Source organism: Rhamphochromis sp. 'chilingali' (genome assembly GCF_963969265.1).
Source record: "Rhamphochromis sp. 'chilingali' genome assembly, chromosome: 12".
Lineage (NCBI taxonomy): Eukaryota > Metazoa > Chordata > Actinopteri > Cichliformes > Cichlidae > Rhamphochromis > Rhamphochromis sp. 'chilingali'.
The window spans coordinates 2,876,104-2,895,909 of record NC_137939.1 but is presented as its reverse complement, the minus strand read 5'-3'; the positions used below and the strand labels follow the sequence as shown (position 1 = coordinate 2,895,909).

Below are 19,806 nucleotides of genomic sequence, written 5' to 3'. Positions count from 1 at the left end.
TTTATACAGTTTCTTGGGAGAGAAACAGAGACAGTGTTGGAACGTGGAAAAGAGATAAGCATGCTTGATGTGAGGATGTCCAACTTGGGCCTCTTTCTCTTTCCCTCCAACTCTCTACTCTTCTTTTTCTCATTCGCTCACTCATTCTCTCCTCCAGATGGTATGTTTCTGTGCCTTCCGGCCACAGCTGGGTGGCTGAAATGTCTTGAGGCTCCTCCCCTTGATCTTTTATTTTTCTTTATTTTTGCTTCTTTTTGTTGGGAGTTGCCAAGCAACGAGCACTGTGCAAAAAAAAAACAAACTTATTTGAGTCTAAGTAACAACAGTATTTGTTTAAGCCCCTTCTATCCTGTCCTTCACTCCTCGGGATGTTGAGCTGCTTCTATATTGGATGAGACTGTGCCTCTCAGTGTAACAAGGCTTAAAGAAAAGCTTAGTAAATAGTCCAAAATACAGTAATGAATCAAAAGTGAGTTATTTTGCATCTGCCTGGCACTGCATTATGCTTTCATTACTCTTGGTGGACACACTTGAACGTTTCCTCGCTGTCTTTTGAATTCAAAATACAAAGTTTTGTATCCTTTTGTTCTTCAGGCCACGGATTTTTTTGCTTCATTCTTCTTGCATACCCGCGCACTGCTACATCAGTCTTTGTTTATGATTGTTGCTTACTTTAGCTGTAGACAGTTGTCTGAGGCTGAAATATAAGCCAGCCACTGAATCCAGAGTAATGCTAAGATCAACCAACAGTGATTGCTTGATAAATTCGGCTTCAAACACAAACAGTCCAGTACGGGCCGGGTCTTTTGTGTCTGGGACAGAATTTATACGGGCAGCTTAACTACTGAGGGCTGCTAAGCAAGTTAGTTAAATTTATACAAGGTGCTTAACACCACAGAGATGATGGATGTCCCAGCTGAAGCAATTAGCACAGGGACAGTATTATACTACAATGTAGTGAGGATCCAGAACCATCAGATTCCTAATCGTGGGGATGCAACAGGTGTCTCGGTTGTAGCAACAAACTGTCAACACTGCTGACCACTGTTTGCTGAAGTGAATTACAGATATCATCGAACAGACTCTGCAACCGCTCTTTAACTGTGAACCTTATGCATTCTGCATGTGGTCATTTTGGTTTAGTCTATTGCACGTTATGACAGCTTGGCCCATTGAGCTGTGGCACCAGTGTGAATTATAGCTGCTCTCTGTCTTTCACTCGCAGATGGACCCGGTGCAAAAGGCTGTGATCAACCACACATTTGGAGTTCCTCTGATCAAGACCAAGCGACCAGTCATCTCCTGTAACGTCTGCCAGATCCGCTTCAACTCAGAGGTAAATAAATAAATAACGACACACACACACACACAACATCACTGCCTCTCATCTTGTTTTCATTTTCTTTATGGCACTGAAAATATTTTATTTTTCTCCAAGTAAGAATCAACCTTTTATTTGTTTCGGAGGACTGTTTGTCCTGGTTTGCTCCCCCTGGAAGCTGGAACTAACAAAGCGGATGTGGTGCGTTTGTTTGGGTTATGTGTTGGCCGTTGCGACCTGACTGGAATTTAATTTGTTTTAAGGCAGCAGTAGTGCACTGCAGCACAGAGGCTTAAGCGGTCCTGACGAATGTGTGAACGAGGAATAAAATTCTGGATTTTCTGTTGTTCATCAGTACTGATAAGTTTGATCTTAAAGTTGTAGATTTCCATTTCTCTCTATAGAAAATATTAAACTTTAAAAAGCTTAATTAATTGGGAACTCCTAATTGGAATTTATTTGCACGTTATACCCTCGGGCAATTCGCAGACACAACTGATGACAAATTAATGAAAGCAAAAAATCATATGGAAGTATTTTATGAGTTGTGATGCCAAATATTTTTTCTGTTTTTTCCTTTTTTGTGTCAACAAATAGGATAGACTCATGACAAAACCAGTACCAAATGTCATATGTGTAGTGTATAATTTGGCTGCAATACTCCCTATTCAGTGTTGCAGACTTCAGGGCCAGGGCGTTCAACCATCCACAATACACAACATTAAGGAGTGGGTCAGGGCTATATATACACATCAGATCTACAATCATGGTTTCCATGTGGTCAGGGAGCTGCAAGGCTGTAATCATGAAGCTTCTCTTAGCCAGGATCTGTCCTGTATATCTTCACAAGAAACAGGAAACAGTTAACTCGAGATGTTTATATAATGGAATACTTTAAGACCCAAGGATTGAGAGCCAATACTGACTTTTAGTTAAGATGTGTTCTTTTGTATGAAGTTACAATCAATAAAGAATCTGAAGACTTTGAATATTAGATTTTATATTTAAAATATTGCCTAAAGAACAAGAAGGTACTTGCTGTGAAGAACCTAACCTGCTGTCCCCTGAAATCATATGAAGGTTAAAATTTAACCAAAGCAAGCGCAATTATTTAGAAGTATGCAGGGAGCATTTCTGCTTGGAAGCCATGTTCATGTGTGAATGATCTTTACACCAGCACCCTGCAGAGATTAATTTCTTCTCTTTGTCATTCACTGACGTCAGCTTGAGAGTGGTATCTGGCGTGATCTTCTCTGCTCAGGGAAAGGTGACTCTTTTTCCCTTAGTACTATATCAGTGTTTAGTGCAGTGGTGTGCGTTGCGAAGTTTGGGAGATATCAGGCTGTAGAGATGTCTGCTTTCTCTTGAATCTAATAAAACAGATGAGCATTTGGTGGTCAGAGAATCAAAGAAATACTTTTCTTTTCAAATCCAGCATCAGTATTTTTCTCATTCTGGGTAGGTGGATGCAGGGCCTGTGTGGTGGCTGTAGTTTGGAAAAACACAACAAAGTTTATTTGATGGCTACTAGAAAAAGATGTTGTTACTGTCAAAAATATGCAAAGCAACTAACATTGCCAAAACTCAGCCGCTCACCCCAAAATAACGTAAATGGATAAACAACACTACAAGCCAAGTAAAATATGTGTTACGACCGATTCAAAAGCCACAACATAAAGTAAAAACTGACAGAGATTGTAGAGCTATTGTTTAAAAATGACATAAAAATCTCAGCTAAAGCTTACAGCCCACAATGAGAAAAAAAAAGTCTAGTCCAAGTGGACCTTGGGGATGCCTATGTCCACACCTCATCAAATATACAATAAGCAATAAGCAATTAAGCCCTCTGGCAGTATTACTGCAAGGAGAGTAGATAGCAGGGGGATATATCATGTAGATTTAATTCGGCTATATACTGTCCCTTTAATCGAGTAAAAGTCTTGTTAATAAGTTAGTGTTTTTCCAGATCAGCTTTAACTCCCATTACCTGGACAGGTAAAAACATACTGCAGTACATCATCAATGTCAGACTTGCAGTCTTGCCCTAGGTGTGACTCCCCATCCACACTTTTTGCATCTCAGGCGTACAAGGCTGATGGGGTGGGTGGGCGAGTGGGCAGCGTGGACAAGTTATTGAATGCGATCACTTGAGAATGAGGCAATGTAGGAGCTTTAAATTGAAAGCATAGGTGTATCTACTAAAATCTCAGGCGAGTTTGAATCACAGCGATCTCGTCCCCAAGGTCAAAGTTTCCTTAAATTCTTGTGAATGGGATAAGTCCAGAATGTGGCTATTTAGAACTTTTAAATTGATACCATTTATGTATCTACTGGGAGAATGAGAGGAATACAGGCAGATGCCAGTATTTTTGTTTTTATTTGGAGATTATGTATTCTCCAAACACGCTCCTTCCGGTTGTCATCTATATAGGTTCCTCCAGTTCTGCAAGCTGTTCATTCTCGTTTACGTGCCCCACCCTTCCTCCCTCCTTGTTCTCAATTCTTTGACTTCTTCATTTCTATTTAGTGCGTGGGGATCTGCCGGGCCCGGGAGCCATTGCCAGTCCCCTTCGAGGCCTTTCACCAAACCGCAGCTCGATTCATGTCAAAGCATTCACTTACCTACTAAAACGCTGTCAAACCTAAAATGAGGACGTGGGCCTCTGAGCTAGTGAAATCAAATTCAAATGAATATATGATGGATGAAGATAATGCAGTGAGAAATACTTCAGGAGAATCTGATGTTGCATTCTCAGCTTCATTTTCAAGCTCGGGCACTGTCCTTGATGTAGACATTCTTTTCCTTTATCTGCCACATGTGAGCTGAAAACATTTTGGGTCAAAGAAGAAAGCGAGTGGGCTTTTTATGGAATGTCATGGCTACTGTATTTGTCTTGCTTTACCTCCTGTCTCCCACCCACGTTCTCTTCATTTCCCACATCATTTTGCCATCATTTCTTTCATCCCATATGATCATTCTCTACTGTCTCTCTCTCTTCTTTTGCCTGTCTCTCTCTCTCCAAAGAACCTTTTCCCCTTCTTGCTGGCTGTCTCCCTCTCTCATGCTGCATTATTTACTGTGTGGAAATGCCCAAAATTGCCTGCCACTACTTATTATAAGATGCATTCGTCAAGGGCATGGATTAGTGTCTGGCTCTGACAGCCCCAGTGCATGTTGGGAAAGTGGTAGAGAGGAGACTTGAAGGGGAGGGGCAGGAGGAAAGGATAAGGGGGGAGACAGTTTGTGCCCCATTGTCTCTGCATTGTGTGTGTCCGTGTAAAGAACTTAATGGTGGTTTATGCAGAATAACCTTGATGCCACGCTGCATTAGTGACATCACAGGCTCTGTGGAGCTGCATTGACCAGCGTCACAACTGCTGCAGTATGCTGATATGCATCTCTTATTTTCATCCGCTTCCTCCCTGCTCACGTCACGTTTATCTTTTCTCCTCCAACCATATTCACTTCGCTTCTTGCTTGCTTTTTGTCTCTCTTTTCTTTTTCTCCCTCTCTTCCTATTTCTTCCTTTAGAAATGCAGCTCTGCAGTAGCTCTGCTTTAATAACACAACTCCCCCCTCAGAGTGATGATCATGTAGGAAAGCAGTTGTTCACTTCAAACTCTCTGCATAATGAAACACATGCATCACAAACTGGCGTGGTGCAGTTTTTATTCTCTCTGAGATTTGTGTCTCTTTATATCCTTTCCATTCTGAGAGCAGCTTTTTTTGCGTTTACCTTCTCTGACTTTCAGTTTCCTGTGCTTCCTTTTCCCTTCATTCTCCCTCCCTCCTCTCCGCCCAGGACCTCATAGTGACACTCAGCTGCTTGGTAGTTGATCCCTTTGACTTGCTGGGAGAAGTCAAGAAAACCTCTGTGCCCGCTTTGCCACGCACTGCCATATACCTTTTAATCTTCCCACATTCCCCTCTTCATCATGAGAGATTACTTCTCTTTCAGCAGTCTACACCTCCACCCCTTTCTGCCTGCATGCAGCTCTCTCCACCTTGATCTGTAGGCTTTGCAAGTGCAGGTCCTTAAGACCCCTTTGACAGGGTACAGTTACAGCCTGATGTGTCATCCTGGTTTAAAAGAAACATGTGATCTTCTTACTTGCTTCAGCCAGTGCTCAGTGTTTGCCATGCCAGCTCGTTTGATAGATGCTGCCAGGCACAGGCACACACTCCCACAGACACACACAAAGCAAATATAGACAACAGGGTTCGGTAACATTACTCATCACCCCCTGCCTGTTTTGCCGAGCCAGTCTATCGCCACACTTGAGCCTCTGGTCAGCACGATGTCCTAAGTGTCAGTCAAATTCCTGAGGCAGCTGTCAATGACTCATCCCTGGTAACCAACTGTAATCCTGCTACTTAATAAATATCTTCATCATTGGTCCCTTGATGCAATCGTTTGGCCGACACAGCACGTGCCATGGCACATCAGTTCACTTCACTTACAAGTGCAGTACTGACTGAATATGTCTGTATCAGCAAGTAGCTACTTATTTTTTCATAGTTGGACACATACTGTGAGAGAGGGGTGATGAAAAAAGGGGCCATAATCCTATATTTGTGTGAGTGTGAGTGTGTGAGAGGGAGTCAGTGAGCCAATGAAATAACGTGTGTTTCTGTTTTATAGTCACCATACTGTGAAGCCAGACAGCTATGTATAGCAACCCCGCATCACATACGTCGCATTTTACCCGACTTCCAAACATCTGTGCAGTAACACAGAGGCTAGAAACAGACTCCCATAATGTCCCATATTCTCTTCACAAATAACTCGCTTGTTTACTCAGTGAGCAAACACATTAGGCAGTAGAGAGCATGTCATCAGGAGATTGGACACAGTGACTTCCATAATAAATCTCTGCAGCATTTTTTGTCTTTGCTGGAATGCCGGCTGAGCGTGCAGATCCTTATTTTATATTTCCTGCCAGATATTAAAGACAACAGCATTGATGCCGTGTAGTAAGATGATGTATATTAAGATAAGATAAGATAAGATAACCTTTATTAGTCCCACACGTGGGAAATTTGTTTTGTTTTTTTTCTCCAAGACTGTGCATATTCTATAAGAAAGGGAAGAAAGGGAAGGCTTAGAAATGGACTAATGCACCCTCTGGGCTTATATGGCAGTTTCCTGATCCTTTAGTTAGCAGGCATGGCAACTTCAGCCAATCCTCCACATAACCTATACTGTTAATGTTTCAACACACACCTTCATAATTTGTTCTTAATTCAAATAAGGGGACAAGGAGGGCAGGCAGTCACTTCATCATTGCATCTCTCTTAATATCTTGCATGTAATCTATCTCTCTGTTCACTGCCTGCTGCTCATCATGACTTTAGTCCCCAGAGTATATTAAATATCGTGCTGTCATAATGGCATGCATGCATGCCAGGTGCCACACCGAGTCTAATTCCACCCTGTTATATACCTGGGCATCTTGGCATCGGTGTTCACTGTTGAAATAACTTGTTTTCCTTTCCATGCTCTTCTTTAGAGCCAGGCAGAAGCCCACTACAAAGGGAACCGCCATGCCAGGAGAGTCAAAGGCATCGAGACCTCTAAGAGTCGTCCTCAAGAAGGAGACAAACCTCACACCCTGCCCCCCACCTCCTCCCCATCTCCGCCTGGAGCTCCTGGCGCAGCCCCAGACAGTGAGCCCAGCAAAGCAGGTGAGAGAACAGAAAACTACTGCCACAAGCAAAAACTGGGAAAAGGCTCGGGAGGAACCTTGTTGAAATAATCATTTCAGTCCACGCAGGATGTTCGGCAGCTTATGGTCTTTGTCAGAAAATGAATGGAAAAATATGCAAGAATAACAAAAGTGTCTAATCACAGTGGCTCCGCAGCGTATTGCTGTTTTTATGAGCATCTCGTCTCTATTTGTCGTCGGATTTAGCCGCAGCACATCTTATAGTAGACAGTGCGGTTCCACAAACTGCTGAGACTGATAATGACTGTCCCACCTAAAATCTAAAAAATAAACATTTAATTTGGAAGATTAATAGCTGAACACATTTTTTAGTTGCCAGTATTGGGGGAGTCTTTTAAGTATAATTGTAATGAGAGTTCAGATGAAAATGTTGAAATTCAGAATATCGGGAAAGTTGCTTTGACCTTTAGGAGTTGGAAATAGCTGAAGCAATAAGTTCAAATTGCCTTTACTGCCTAGTCACAAAAACATATATTATTAAACCTAATTGAGCCTTCAAGCTCAAGTAGGCAGAATTATACAAAAGGAAAACAACCCCAACAAAATTTGAAAATAGACTGCCCTCCTCCTGCAGCTCTCCACTCTCTTTCTCAATACCCCGCCTACTAAAAGTATGTCCAGTCTGATAAAAGACAGACTTTTGGCTTCATGTGGGATTCAAGCTCTGCTTTTCCTCACCTGATCAGGTCTGAATTTAATTGGCCAGAGTCTTTCATAATGGATTAGTTTTTTCAGACAAGAGGATATTCAGGAGTCTATTTCCCATTCAAAACAATTACAATATGCCACAAAGTTTGTATGAATTTTCTTTTTTCCACTGACATCCAGACTATTTTGGCTTTTCCCAACTATGCTTCAAAACTTTTGGTCATTTAAAAAAATCCTTTTCAGTCACAGTAGGGTGTAGTAGAAGTAGACCTCTTACACTGAAATCAAACATGACATGAAAGGCTGATCGAATCATCATTACTGTGCCAGAGTTAATCTTCTGTGTTAGTCAAGATAAACAGCAAGACTTTATTTAGTTGTTCAATCTAAATCTGGTTTGTGTCAGTCCATTTAGTCTATGAGCAGGAGAACATGGTATGGCAACATGGCAGTTTCTCTGCATCAACCGCTCTGTGGTGTGTGGTGTGTCTTTGTACAGTAGTAAGCTACTGGGAGGTACCACACCATGTATACCACATTCAACATAGACTACGTTGCCTGACCATCCACTTGTCAGTAAAGAGTCCTAAGACTGATTAAGACAAATGAATAAACGAAAATCTCATCCAGCCTTTAAAAGGACAGAAACAGCAGCTGATCTGACTTTAATGAAAAGTAATTAACTGTAAGCAGATTAATTTATTAGTTAATATGATGCAAGGCGTGATCAAAGCAGTGCAAGATCTTTCTTTAGCAAAGGATCTTTAACTTTGTTCCCGTTGTCTTAGTCTTTCCTTTATCCCTCTGGTTCATCTTTGCATTTCACAGTATAATTTAGAGGCTGGGTTCTGTGCGCGTCTGCCATTCTTCTCTGTGCACCAAACATTTCCATTCCCTTAGTGCCACCACTCTGGTCTCGGATCAAACGCCAGCCAATGAACAGACCAGTCGTGTTTTGGTGACATTTACAAAGGTTTCTGTAGCCTACTGTTTACCAGACATTTCCACCTTATTGATGGGAGGGCACAGAGCAAACACGATAAATTAAAAGATGAAACTCAGGTCCAGAAAAAGCCTCAATACAGCATGCCAGAGCGAAGAAGCAAAGGTTTTCACATTTCAGTGTCTCTTTCTGTCCATGAACATAACACTTAAGGTTTTCTTATAGTTAGTCTCAGGCAAGTACCAAGGCCAGTCCTTTGTGCTGTCTTCCCTCATAGGGGATCTAAGGTCAGCTAAGATAAGTCCTCATTAGTGAAGCTTCCTGCAGTGAACTCCTAGATCATGAGAAGCCGAACAAGCTTGCAATGATCGAGCTCTGAAAGTAGCAACATGTGAAAAATGCCTTTTTCCAACCAAGGGTCTTTCTTGTGACCTTGGAACCTTGCCTCTTCCTGATTTTTTTGCATGCTTGTTTGTGTGTATATATGTTCGTGTATGCATGCCCTGAGTGTGATCTCAGTGGTTGGGGGGGGGGGTCTCTCGGAGGAGAGCCAGATGTCCATTTCAAAACTGGGAAACTACTGTCTGGGGAACAGACATTTTTTTGGGCTGTGGAGTTTTGGTGGAATTCACCTCATAACATAGAGCAGTATTTGTCTTTGATGCTGAGCAACATTTCTTATCAACAGCTTCTTTGTTGCTCTCAGATTTCATACAATATCAATGTCATTTTAGACATTCAGATAGTCTGGGCTACTATCAGATATATCGTTTGTGAAAAAGAATTCACCATAATTTGTGATTAACATATCAAAAACAGAGTACATATACAAACTTGCTGAGGGCCGAAACAGTGATAGGTTATTCAATATTGTTTAAAGAGTGCTTCTTGAACCTTACAGATTTTCAGAGCAGGTCGTGAGTTTTACACCAGTCAAAGGATATGTGGTTAGCGTTGTCCCCAAAAAAGGAGGCACTTGGCTCTGAGAAATTTGGACTGGTGAGCTGAGGTTTGGCTGAGCCTGCAAGTGATGGAGAGCCAGCTGTTGTACTGGAGAGAAACTCTGGTCTTCCCTCCTTCCTTCCTTTCCTCTTTCTCCCTCTGCCGTCTGACACTCCCATCCTAATGAGGGGCTCTGTTAAAACCACCCTGATATTATAGCACTCTTTGGTCCACACAAACATTCACAGGCGCACACACCCAAGGTCAATTAAACAGATGACTTTCATGTGAGGGTTCAAATTTCATGGCTATGAGGTGACTGTAGTATTGAGTTACACTGAGCTAATGTTTGCTCCATCCTCTGTCTGTTTATTGTTAGCATTTGAGTCTAATTGAGGAAATCTGGGAATTCACAAGCTTTTTACCTCCTTTGTGAATTATTTGATGAAACTGCCTGAAATAACAGTACCTGATATGGGATGACTGTGTGGGTGTGTTTATGTGTGTGTCCGTGTGTGTATGACTCAGGGTTCGGATGCAGGCCAGACAGGGAAAAGGCACCCAAATGCATTATGAATGTGGCTCAACTCTTGTAAGGCCAGCATTGAGTTTCGTAGCTCGTTAATCATTGAGAATGGGCATGATGGGGGCAGTGGTGACACTCAGAGTCATCCTGCCTAATCATGGCACACATGTAACACACACACAAAGAGACAAACCGCTCACACTTAAAGTCAGTACACTAGTCCTGCCGTAAACCTCCTGGCAGTTTTGCCTGACAAGTAAGATGATGACTTATAACTCTAAATACTGCAAGCATCTTTTTATGGGGGTGGGGGAACATTGGATCCATGAGGGGGGAGGGTGGGGATTATATTACATTAGTTTCTTTTGGCATTTAAAGTAAACAAAGCAAAAGTATCCCTGTGTAATTTTCCACCTACACACAACAGAATCATACCAACAATAACTCTCTTGTTTCAGTAAATAGACTGGTTTTTATATAACGCTTTTCTACTCTAAGTCAAACACTTTTTTACAGCTTGGCTCATTTACCCATTCACACCCATTTAAACAAGCACTTTTTCTTCTGCTTTTCCTATGCAAGTGCTATCTATCATTAACACATATTCATATGGGTTAGTTTCATGCCCAAAGATACAGTCTGGAGACTGTGCCAGGGCTCGAACCACAGACCACCAACCACCAACCTTCCGATTAGTAGGTGACCTGCACTACCTCCCAAGCCACAGCCACATACATGCAGTTTATGTGCTTTATATATGGTGTGTAAACATCACGCTGTATCAAATAATATTATATCAGACAAAATAAATGTTCACACTTCAGGAATAGGGATTAAGGATATGGATTGAAGAAAACACTGTATTAAATCCTGCAGCTTAAACAACAAAACTTTTCCACATGGACAGCATACCATACCAGCTTTAATTTCCTGAAGTGGATCAAGGCAATACAGGCATAGCAGGCCATAGTGTAAAGCATCTGGATTGAGTTATCCTTCTGTTGACCTCTCCCCATGAATAACACTGTCTTCTGTTGTAATTTGAGGTCAGCTAGCAGAGAGAATGGTCAGTTAGCCAATAGAGAGCCAAGTCTCATTAGAGAGTATCCTGTACTCTTAAACAATGGAGTAACTGACAGTGGGAATCTTGGGGTAAGAAAAAATAGCGCTTTGTATTGCTACCCTGAGAGGATGTTTCATGATTTAAATTTTAGTCAGTAAAAATGACATAAAAATATTTAATATAATGAAATATGATTTTCAGTGGATTGTGAATTGTTTTGGCCTGGAAGCCTAAAGGGGGAAAAGTGCATGACACATTTACCGTAGTGCTGTATAAGGTGCAATAGTGACTGGATGTTGGTTTGGTGTGGCAGAACTCCAGGCCATCATGGATCATGAAGTCCCTCATTACTATTTGGCCAGCCAACACCATTCCCACTTGATTTTAACCAAAACCAAATGTTATAGATGTGGATTTGGGGTTTGTTTCTTAACATTTCTTTGCACAGACACGTGCCTAAGTGTGCATAAAGCTCATAACAGTGCGGATAACTACTTTGGTTTTTCTGTTATGCTGCCTTTTTGCACTTACAGGTACAAGCTCTTTACTCAGCTTAACATGTTCAGTCAGTGCTGTGAAAAAGTGGGCATATTATGAGTCATAAACCTCAAACAGCACTTTGATCCAGGACTGCTTTATGGGATCCTCAATGCCACATAGAGCTAGAGATAGTCCTTTTTTTCTTCTTTTTAACGGAACATCTGTTTGAGAAATGCTCTGTGCAGCCAGCAGCTCTGCAGCTGGAAACTTCCAATCTGGAAAGAGAGGGAATTCTAATCTTGGAAAGTAGTGGAATGGAAAGCACTTACAATGGCATCTTCATGAGAGATGATGCAATGGGGTAGCCAGGCCAGAATATACCAAACAATATAAAGTCATAAGACTAAAAGTGGAACAATAGATAAACATATCATGGTCTCTGTCATGTGAAAAAATCACATGCTCTGTGAACGCATGATAGAATCTATAAAAGGAAGTTAAGCAATTAGAGTGAATTTTTGTTTTCTTCCCAGAAAATATCATATATCATCCCTTTAGTACCCTAATCCATAGAGACCTGGTTTTGACGCTGTATCCTGTGGAGTGGATTTTGGAGAAAGACCTTATAGTCCCTGCTAATGAGGGTAGCTCTGAATACTCCATCCAAATTTAGATGTCTTTCTTCAGCTAACACTGAGTGCTTAGTGAATGCCGAAAGCTCAAAGGTATGTGGGTGGCTAGTCCGAAACGTATACTGTATATAAACATGTTGTGCGATAAATACAGAAAATGTAACCATGAACATGTGCAGTGAGGAAGCTATAGAAAGAAAATCAGAGGGCATGGAAAAGAAAAAGTGAGAGGAGCGCTCACTTAAAGATATTTTCTTTGGATTGCATGTATTGCTCGTTGACAAAGCAAATGCCATTATTACTTCTATCCCAGCCAAAAATAACGGGGGTGGGACAGAGGGGAAAAGCCAAAACATGCTCAGGTTCAATTATCTGCTTCCTTGGAAACATTTCAATAAGATGAGCCCACAGCACTGACAAATTGACTTGAAAACTTCAAAAAGCTTGGAAACATTAAACGCTTGCCCATCCGTTCTTATATTTGGGTCATATGGTTTCCTCCTCTGATCTACTTTATGTGTAACTCAAATTAAAAGGAACTCTTTTGACCAATTATGGGTTGCAGTATAGGAAATAAAAAGCACTTCTAAATGTGCTTTATGCGCTTTATGTTGGTTGTTCTGATCTATAGAGCAGACTTTGGCTTCCATATTTAATTGGGAGTGGTAGGGATGTGGTTACACAGAGTTTCCATGTTTTTTTTTATTGCTGTTTGACTTGTGAACTCTTTGTTCTTCGTAATCATCTTTATTTAGTTATTTAGTTTTACATTTAATGTGTTACTTTCAAGCTGGGGTAGGCTCCAGCTATGGTAAGGATTAGCAGAAGACAATGGATGGATGGATGTGACTTTCATTATAATTTCCTTTGTTTGTCTGTTTTGTTTTTGTTTGGGTTTTTTTTTTTTTAGATGAAACACGGCCTATGTCACGGATAAATGGACCCTTACTGGCACCGGGGCCCCTTCCACCTCTTCAAACCCCACCTACCCCACCCATGGACTCCCCTGTGCCATCAGTGTGCCCTCTCATTCCCACCCCTACTCCTCCACTGGTCCCCCCGACCTCTTCTTCCCCAGGCTGCGGGAGCAGCCTCACCAACTCAGAGCAGGTTGGATCAGGAACCCCGGTTTCAGGAGCCGTTGGCATTTCGGCTTCAAACAGCCCATCCAACCCAGAGACCGAGGAGGACAAGGCCAAGAAGCTGTTGTACTGCGCACTGTGCAAGGTGGCTGTGAATTCCTTGTCACAACTGGAGGCGCACAACAAAGGTCAGTAATCTCTGAGCAATGATATGCTGAAATAGTTGAGCTTTCCTGAATTTAGCGGGAAATACAGTCATCTGGAATTAACTGTGGCGCCTTTCTTGTTCTTATGAAGTTTGGCTTGGATTCCTCTCTGTTTGCACAAGCCACAGTGTTTTTGATGGAAACAAAATGTATCACATCCTGCCTGGACTTTAGCCAAGAAATACACATGCAAACACTTGCAGAGATGTTGTTTTGAATTCCTAAGGAAGAAATTAAAAATCACAAAAAGTAGCAAGTCTAAACAATTTGTTTTTCTTTTTCTTTTTTTTTTGCATTTCCAGATAATCAACTGAAAGAATTGCTCAGTTTGTTGAAAGCCCAGTTTGAATTTCACTGAGGCTGTTGTGCACTTGAATTGGCAGCTATAGTTTTGTATATTTTACAGTGTGTTGTCTTTTAAACAACTCCCAAAGTATCTACTGAGTTCCTGGAATTATCGCAGTAGCCCTAATGCAAATTCAGTAATAATGAGAATGATGATTAAAAACACATTACTGAGTTGTTGTAGCATCTCATAGGTACTAAAACAGAAGGTGTTATGTGAAAAAAATTTAATTTTTGAAGACTTTATGTTATAAATTTACACTCGGTTTTATCAAACCTTAACATATTTAGTGTATTTAAAAATGGCACTGGTAAGTTTCTTTGCTTTTGTTAATTTAGTAGAGAGCATTAAAAGTATACTAATTAGCAGATGAATCACTTTAATATTGACATGCTTGGCCGCTGTAACCAAGGATTGCTTGTTTTCAAGGGTCATCTGTACCTCACCTGTGTCAGTCCAGTCTTTAATACTGGAATCCCAGCCATTGTCAAGCCTACGTTCTTATTTTACTCTTGGCACAATTAGTGTAAATATACCTTCCCCGCTGAAAGATTCGATTTTAGCAGCGGGGAGCATCCAGAAGAAATGTGATGTTTAAGGTGTTAAAACCACAGCATGAATGAGAAAATAAAAGGAAATGTTGGTTATTGTGTGGGTGAGCTCACCATAATATGGGTTTAAATATTCTGTCAGACGGCTTTCACACGACAACACTTTCATGGTTACATATACCTCGAGGAACTGGCTGCATCCTATAATCCTTTCTGCACTGCATACTTGGATAGCTGCTGCATGTCTCACAGGACAATATGTATGTGCTGGGCTTTCTATCTGTCTTATGGGAGTATAGTATATGCACATGCACATGCATGAAGTACACTTAAACTTCACCACAGACAGAGGCCCCAAATAAACCTTATAAAGGACTGACTCCTCTCTGCTTAGAGTACTCTCAGCCTGAGCCGGCTGAGTCAGACATGAAAGCAGGTGATAAATGCTGCACTTATAATATTGCCATAGCATTCACTAATATGTATATATTACCTTTTGTATATTTTGGAAATTCATATTTTTTGACCCTCTGATTACTAGTTTATCAATTTCCCAAAAACACATCAGTATTTTTGTGTTGTATCTGTCTGCAAGAAAACATTTGCACATTTACTGTGTTTATAGTATTAAAAAAGATCATAGACAGCTTAAACATGATCCTGGGTCAAAGCCTGCTGGCACCCAGTGGGCTCCAGAGTTCAAACCCTGAATGACTAAAAGTTGAAATAGCTAAAACTGCACGAGGAAAGCCATCTGGAAACAATCAAGTTCACTCATTCTAAAAATCAGAGCTGTGTGTATTAGCAGGGTTCAAAAATGGAAGCATATGTCACACAGACACCCAGACATGAACAGTGTGCGTGGCACACCATGACCTGCCCAAAACCATGAAAACAGGAATAAAGATTTGTAAGTCATGTTACTTCATGTAACATTCATGCAACAATGTTGTCCCCTTTTGTTTGGTTTACACCCTGAGTCAACTTTGCAAAGACAAAAAAAAATTCCACTGGGCCAGCCATTGCCAGACCAAAATAGAACAAAAGCAAAAACAGGCACCCAAGAGCACATTTTTGGCCACAAGCAAACCTTTCTCCACACTGAAGCCCACAGCCTCCATGCTCCCCACTTCCACCCCACCCAGATGACTTGTCCAACTTCTGTAACCTTAACACTGTTCAAAGGGAATTTAGGGAGTGGGGCAAATTAGTATTTCAAAGTCAGAGCCAAAGACAGTTGAATGCTGTTTTTCAGTGTAGTGGAGCATTGCAGTAAAATGGAGTGGGAGGTTTCATCCAAGTACAAAATGTGTGATTATTTAATGAGAGACTATTTTAGCACACACAATAATATGCAGTATGCAAAAACATATTTCTCTATGATGTCCTTTTTGCAGCTGCAGCTAGTCGAGGACTTGTCCAAATGAAGAACATATTGTTAATAGGAAATTAGCTTTTTATTTATTTATTTTCATTTTTTGACTCATGACTGAGTAGATAACGTCATGCCAAATGGGCTCTGTCGAGCAAACATCTAAAGGGGCTAATCTGTTTTTATGTCAAACGGCTTCATTTCCGAGAAACGGCTCTAGGAGCTTCAGTAATATATGTCTGGTTGCTACAATCTGCTATGTAACCTGCCCTGTTTCTTTGCTCAGCAGTGTTAATGTTTGGAATAATACTGATCTCTTCAAACGGTACAAAGCAGGGTGCCATGCTCTTACAGCATAACAAATGCCTGATTGAAGAGCCATTTAAAGAGCAGACCAAGCCTGCATCTCATAAAAATGTGCCCCTAAATTTCCAAACACTGACATTTATTGTCAGTATTTTTTAATGTTCTATTAAAGGCTCAGTGATTCACGTTTTCATTGATAATGCCAGATGTGGATCATGGATAATGGATGTAATATTGTACAGTACACACTATTTGGCCTTATCCTACGCACTCCACTGAGTCAAACATCATGAATCACTTATATTATTAGGTTATTATTAGAAAGGCTTTGAGTTGACCTTCCAGATCACTAACTGCACAGATGGGTGACTGCTGCCCTCCTGTGGGGAAAGCTTTGCTCTACAACTTCAGGCAGAATTCATTCTTTCTGTTGTGCTGTGCTATGTGGTTATTCAAGCCAGTGGATTGTAGTTGTGGTTGTTTCTTTTTTTCTGCCATGATGTGACACTTTTCACTGTCTTTGTTCTGCAATGTTAACTACAGAGAAATTCTGTCCAGTCTCATTTTACTTCAGACAGGTGGAAGCAGTATGACTCATATGTTACAATTAATGTTTCGCTGGCACCTTATTATTTCATTTTATTATATTAGCTTTTAAATTCTTTCTTTCTGTGCAGGTACGAAACACAAAACTATCCTGGAGGCACGGAGCGGGCTGGGCCCTATAAAGGCATATCCCCGCCTGGGCCCCAAGCCCAGTGGAGAGCAGGGAGGAGGGCCGGTGGACCCCAACACTCAGGAACGAACCTTCCACTGTGAGATCTGCAATGTGCGGGTCAACTCTGAACTGCAACTAAAACAGGTAAGGTAGCAGTGGATATATTTCTGTACCTAAAATCTAAAGATTAGACAGGCATTTAGATTTGATTTTTTTTGTTAAGCACAAGATCAATTCAGTGGTCAATATTCTAAATTTTAAATTATGTTGTTTTATTCATGTTTATTCAAGTTAAACAATTGTGTAATTACATAGCTGTATTTTTTCATTATGTTTTCTCCAGTCAGTGTCCATGGTGTAAGGCAATAGGAAAAGTAATGCAGTTTGCTGTGATCTTTATTTTTTAGCACATATCAAGTCGAAGGCACCGGGATGGTATGGCGGGCAAGCCTAACCCTCTCCTCAGCCGACACAAGAAGCACAGGGGAGCTGATCTAACGGTAACATTTTACTGCTGATTTTTAGCTCCTATGACAAAGCACACCTGAACTCCAGAGATCAGATAGCCAGTGATACTTAAGGACATTAAGGTTGTGAAGCTTTGGAGTTGGTTTGATCTCCACAAAAGCCCATCAGGTGTTCTGTCTTCATCCTCCTACCTCAACCTAACTGAACTTTCTGAATTACAAAAGTGCATGGTGTACAGTTGTTTCACTTGCATGTGTTGACCTTCTGAAACTAATCAATGTTACCCCCCCCCCCTCCTTTCTCTCTTGTCTTGTACTGTTATTGATTCTGTTTTTAGTCTTCTTTGACCTTCTCCAAGGATCTCACCAAAGCTTTGGGTGCCGGGCTGCTGCCCAACCCTTTGGCGGTTGCGGCAGCAATGGCCGCCGCAGCGTCCTCAAACCCACTGGCTCTCCGCGCGGCTGCTCCCGCACACCATCCACCTCATCACATTTTGCAAGGCCCGCCTCTCAGCCACGCAATCCTGAGACCTGCCCCGGGGCCCATCCGCACCACTCACGGGCCAATCCTCTTCTCTCCTTACTGACACATAACCATCTGACTTCAGCCAGTCAGGAACATCCACTCCAAAAGCACACTGTGAAGCTACAAACATGATCAACTAACAGCAATTGATGGGGGGGGGGGGGGGGGGGGGGGGGGAATCTGATAATATAAATATCTGACTGAGAGAATAGCAAGGGAACAGTGGAAAGGAGTACAAGTCTCTATTTTTCCCTTTACCTGAAACTCTCCATTCACTCTCCCTCCATTTCAAAAGACTTTTTGAGTGATCTGCAGATGGAATTATCAGAGATTGATAGTCATTATGCATCAAACTCCCTTGTACATTTCTCACCTCCTGGTCCCTCCCTTGCACTGTGGCCCTCTTGTGGCCACCTCAATAGCTACAGAAGAAACACATGCAGACCTTTCTAGAAACGTTCAACCACATGTAGTGTTACATAATTATTCCGGGACAGGTTGTTTTTTCCACCTGTCACCATGGCTAAATGTGTTCTTCTCATCCTATGCACCTCAAAAACAAAGACAATAATGTTATGTCAGTAGGGTAGCTGCTTCCATCAGTCTTTGCTGTGTGCGCCACATGTAGCTGTACAGGCTTCAACGGCACTGTACATGTCCTACTCCGTGCCGGAGGTCAGCAGCTCTCCAATTTGTGACATTAGGTCTCCGCTAGATACAACATGACTTTGGCTGACAGGCAGGTGGTAGCCACATCCGAACATGTCTGATGGTTGGGGGGATGAGTGGAGCAGAAAAGTGACTGTGGGGGGTTGTTCTTTGCTGTCATTTCCTGAGAGGGTGAGGTGAGAGGAAGGCTGGCACGGGTCACTGGATGGATTCACCACAGGCAACTTGCAGACATACACAGGCCTGGACAAATATGTTTTAAAATAGATTGTACCAACAAAAATTGCTACAGGCCACATCTGCCAACCTCCATAACAGTCAGAAAATAGGCTCACCAAAGGGGAGAGGAGATGAAAGAAGCAGCAGAAATCACACATTAATACATATTGTACTGCCGGGTTTAAATACTCGATCACCATCTTTAGCTTTGATTGCATTTTATGGAAAGAATTCTGCAGTTTTACGAACAGCAGTTTGAAATAAAGTACTTGGGAGCGAGAAAGAGAGAATAGGTGTTATGCTTCAGCTTGAATTATTTCAAAGCCAATCATCATCCTCACATCTCCCTGGTCTTCATTCGCAGGCTGTCTGTGTAGGTGGGCAAGTATGACTTGTGTACCACCCTTTGTCCTAATTTCTTCTCCATGCCACCTCACAACAGGATGCTACACAGCATTCTGCATCACTGGGTTGACCTCTCCCAATTCCTGCACTATCCTTCTCCTCAGCTCCCTATTATCCAAAGGTTCATATGAGTCTATTGTGGGAGACACATCAACACTGGCAACCATGATGCTGAAAGGCAACAAATTAAATAGAGGAAGTTGAAAGCCAAATACATTCTTTGACAAATGATCTTGAGCTGAAGCGACAACCAAGCCAGAAGCCCAGAGAAGCCGCCCGGAGCAGGAGCCGAGACGTCCAGCCCAAGGCATCTATTGATACTTCCTGTCTTACAACTGAAAGCCATGAAACACACCATGATTTGTTTTCTTTTACAAAGACTGGTGAGCACTTTGTTTTTCTTGTTTGGTTTGGACTGTTGGTTTACATTTATATCACACATTTTAAAAAAAGAGCAAAATAGAAAACATGATAAAAAAAATATTTTTGTAGGTAGGAAATGTTATTAACGTCATCAAGGGAAACAAGGAAAAGGGTGAAATTATCAGAGAGTGAATTATATAAGGGACTCAGCCAGAATGATATAAACAGGCAGATCGACTGACTCGGTGGGGAGCCACAAACACTAGCTAAGCAGCAGCAGACTTATCTTGCCTG

General features: G+C 41.6%; 1 protein-coding gene across 7 annotated transcripts in view; it reads left to right on the top strand.

Moving 5' to 3' along the window:
* The window catches only part of znf385a (zinc finger protein 385A), a 55,518-nt gene extending 37,499 nt beyond the window's left edge, over positions 1–18,019 (top strand). For all 7 annotated transcript variants that reach the window (XM_080898287.1, XM_080898289.1, XM_080898286.1 and 4 more), the window contains 6 exons: positions 1,226–1,336; positions 6,833–7,007; positions 13,193–13,552; positions 16,823–17,007; positions 17,271–17,363; positions 17,669–18,019. In XM_080898287.1, the coding sequence (XP_080754413.1) occupies positions 1,226–1,336; positions 6,833–7,007; positions 13,193–13,552; positions 16,823–17,007; positions 17,271–17,363; positions 17,669–17,917 (1,173 nt within the window). In that variant the 3' untranslated portion in view covers positions 17,918–18,019. The remainder of the gene's footprint in view (positions 1–1,225; positions 1,337–6,832; positions 7,008–13,192; positions 13,553–16,822; positions 17,008–17,270; positions 17,364–17,668) is intronic.
* The last annotated feature ends 1,787 nt before the right edge of the window (positions 18,020–19,806 follow it).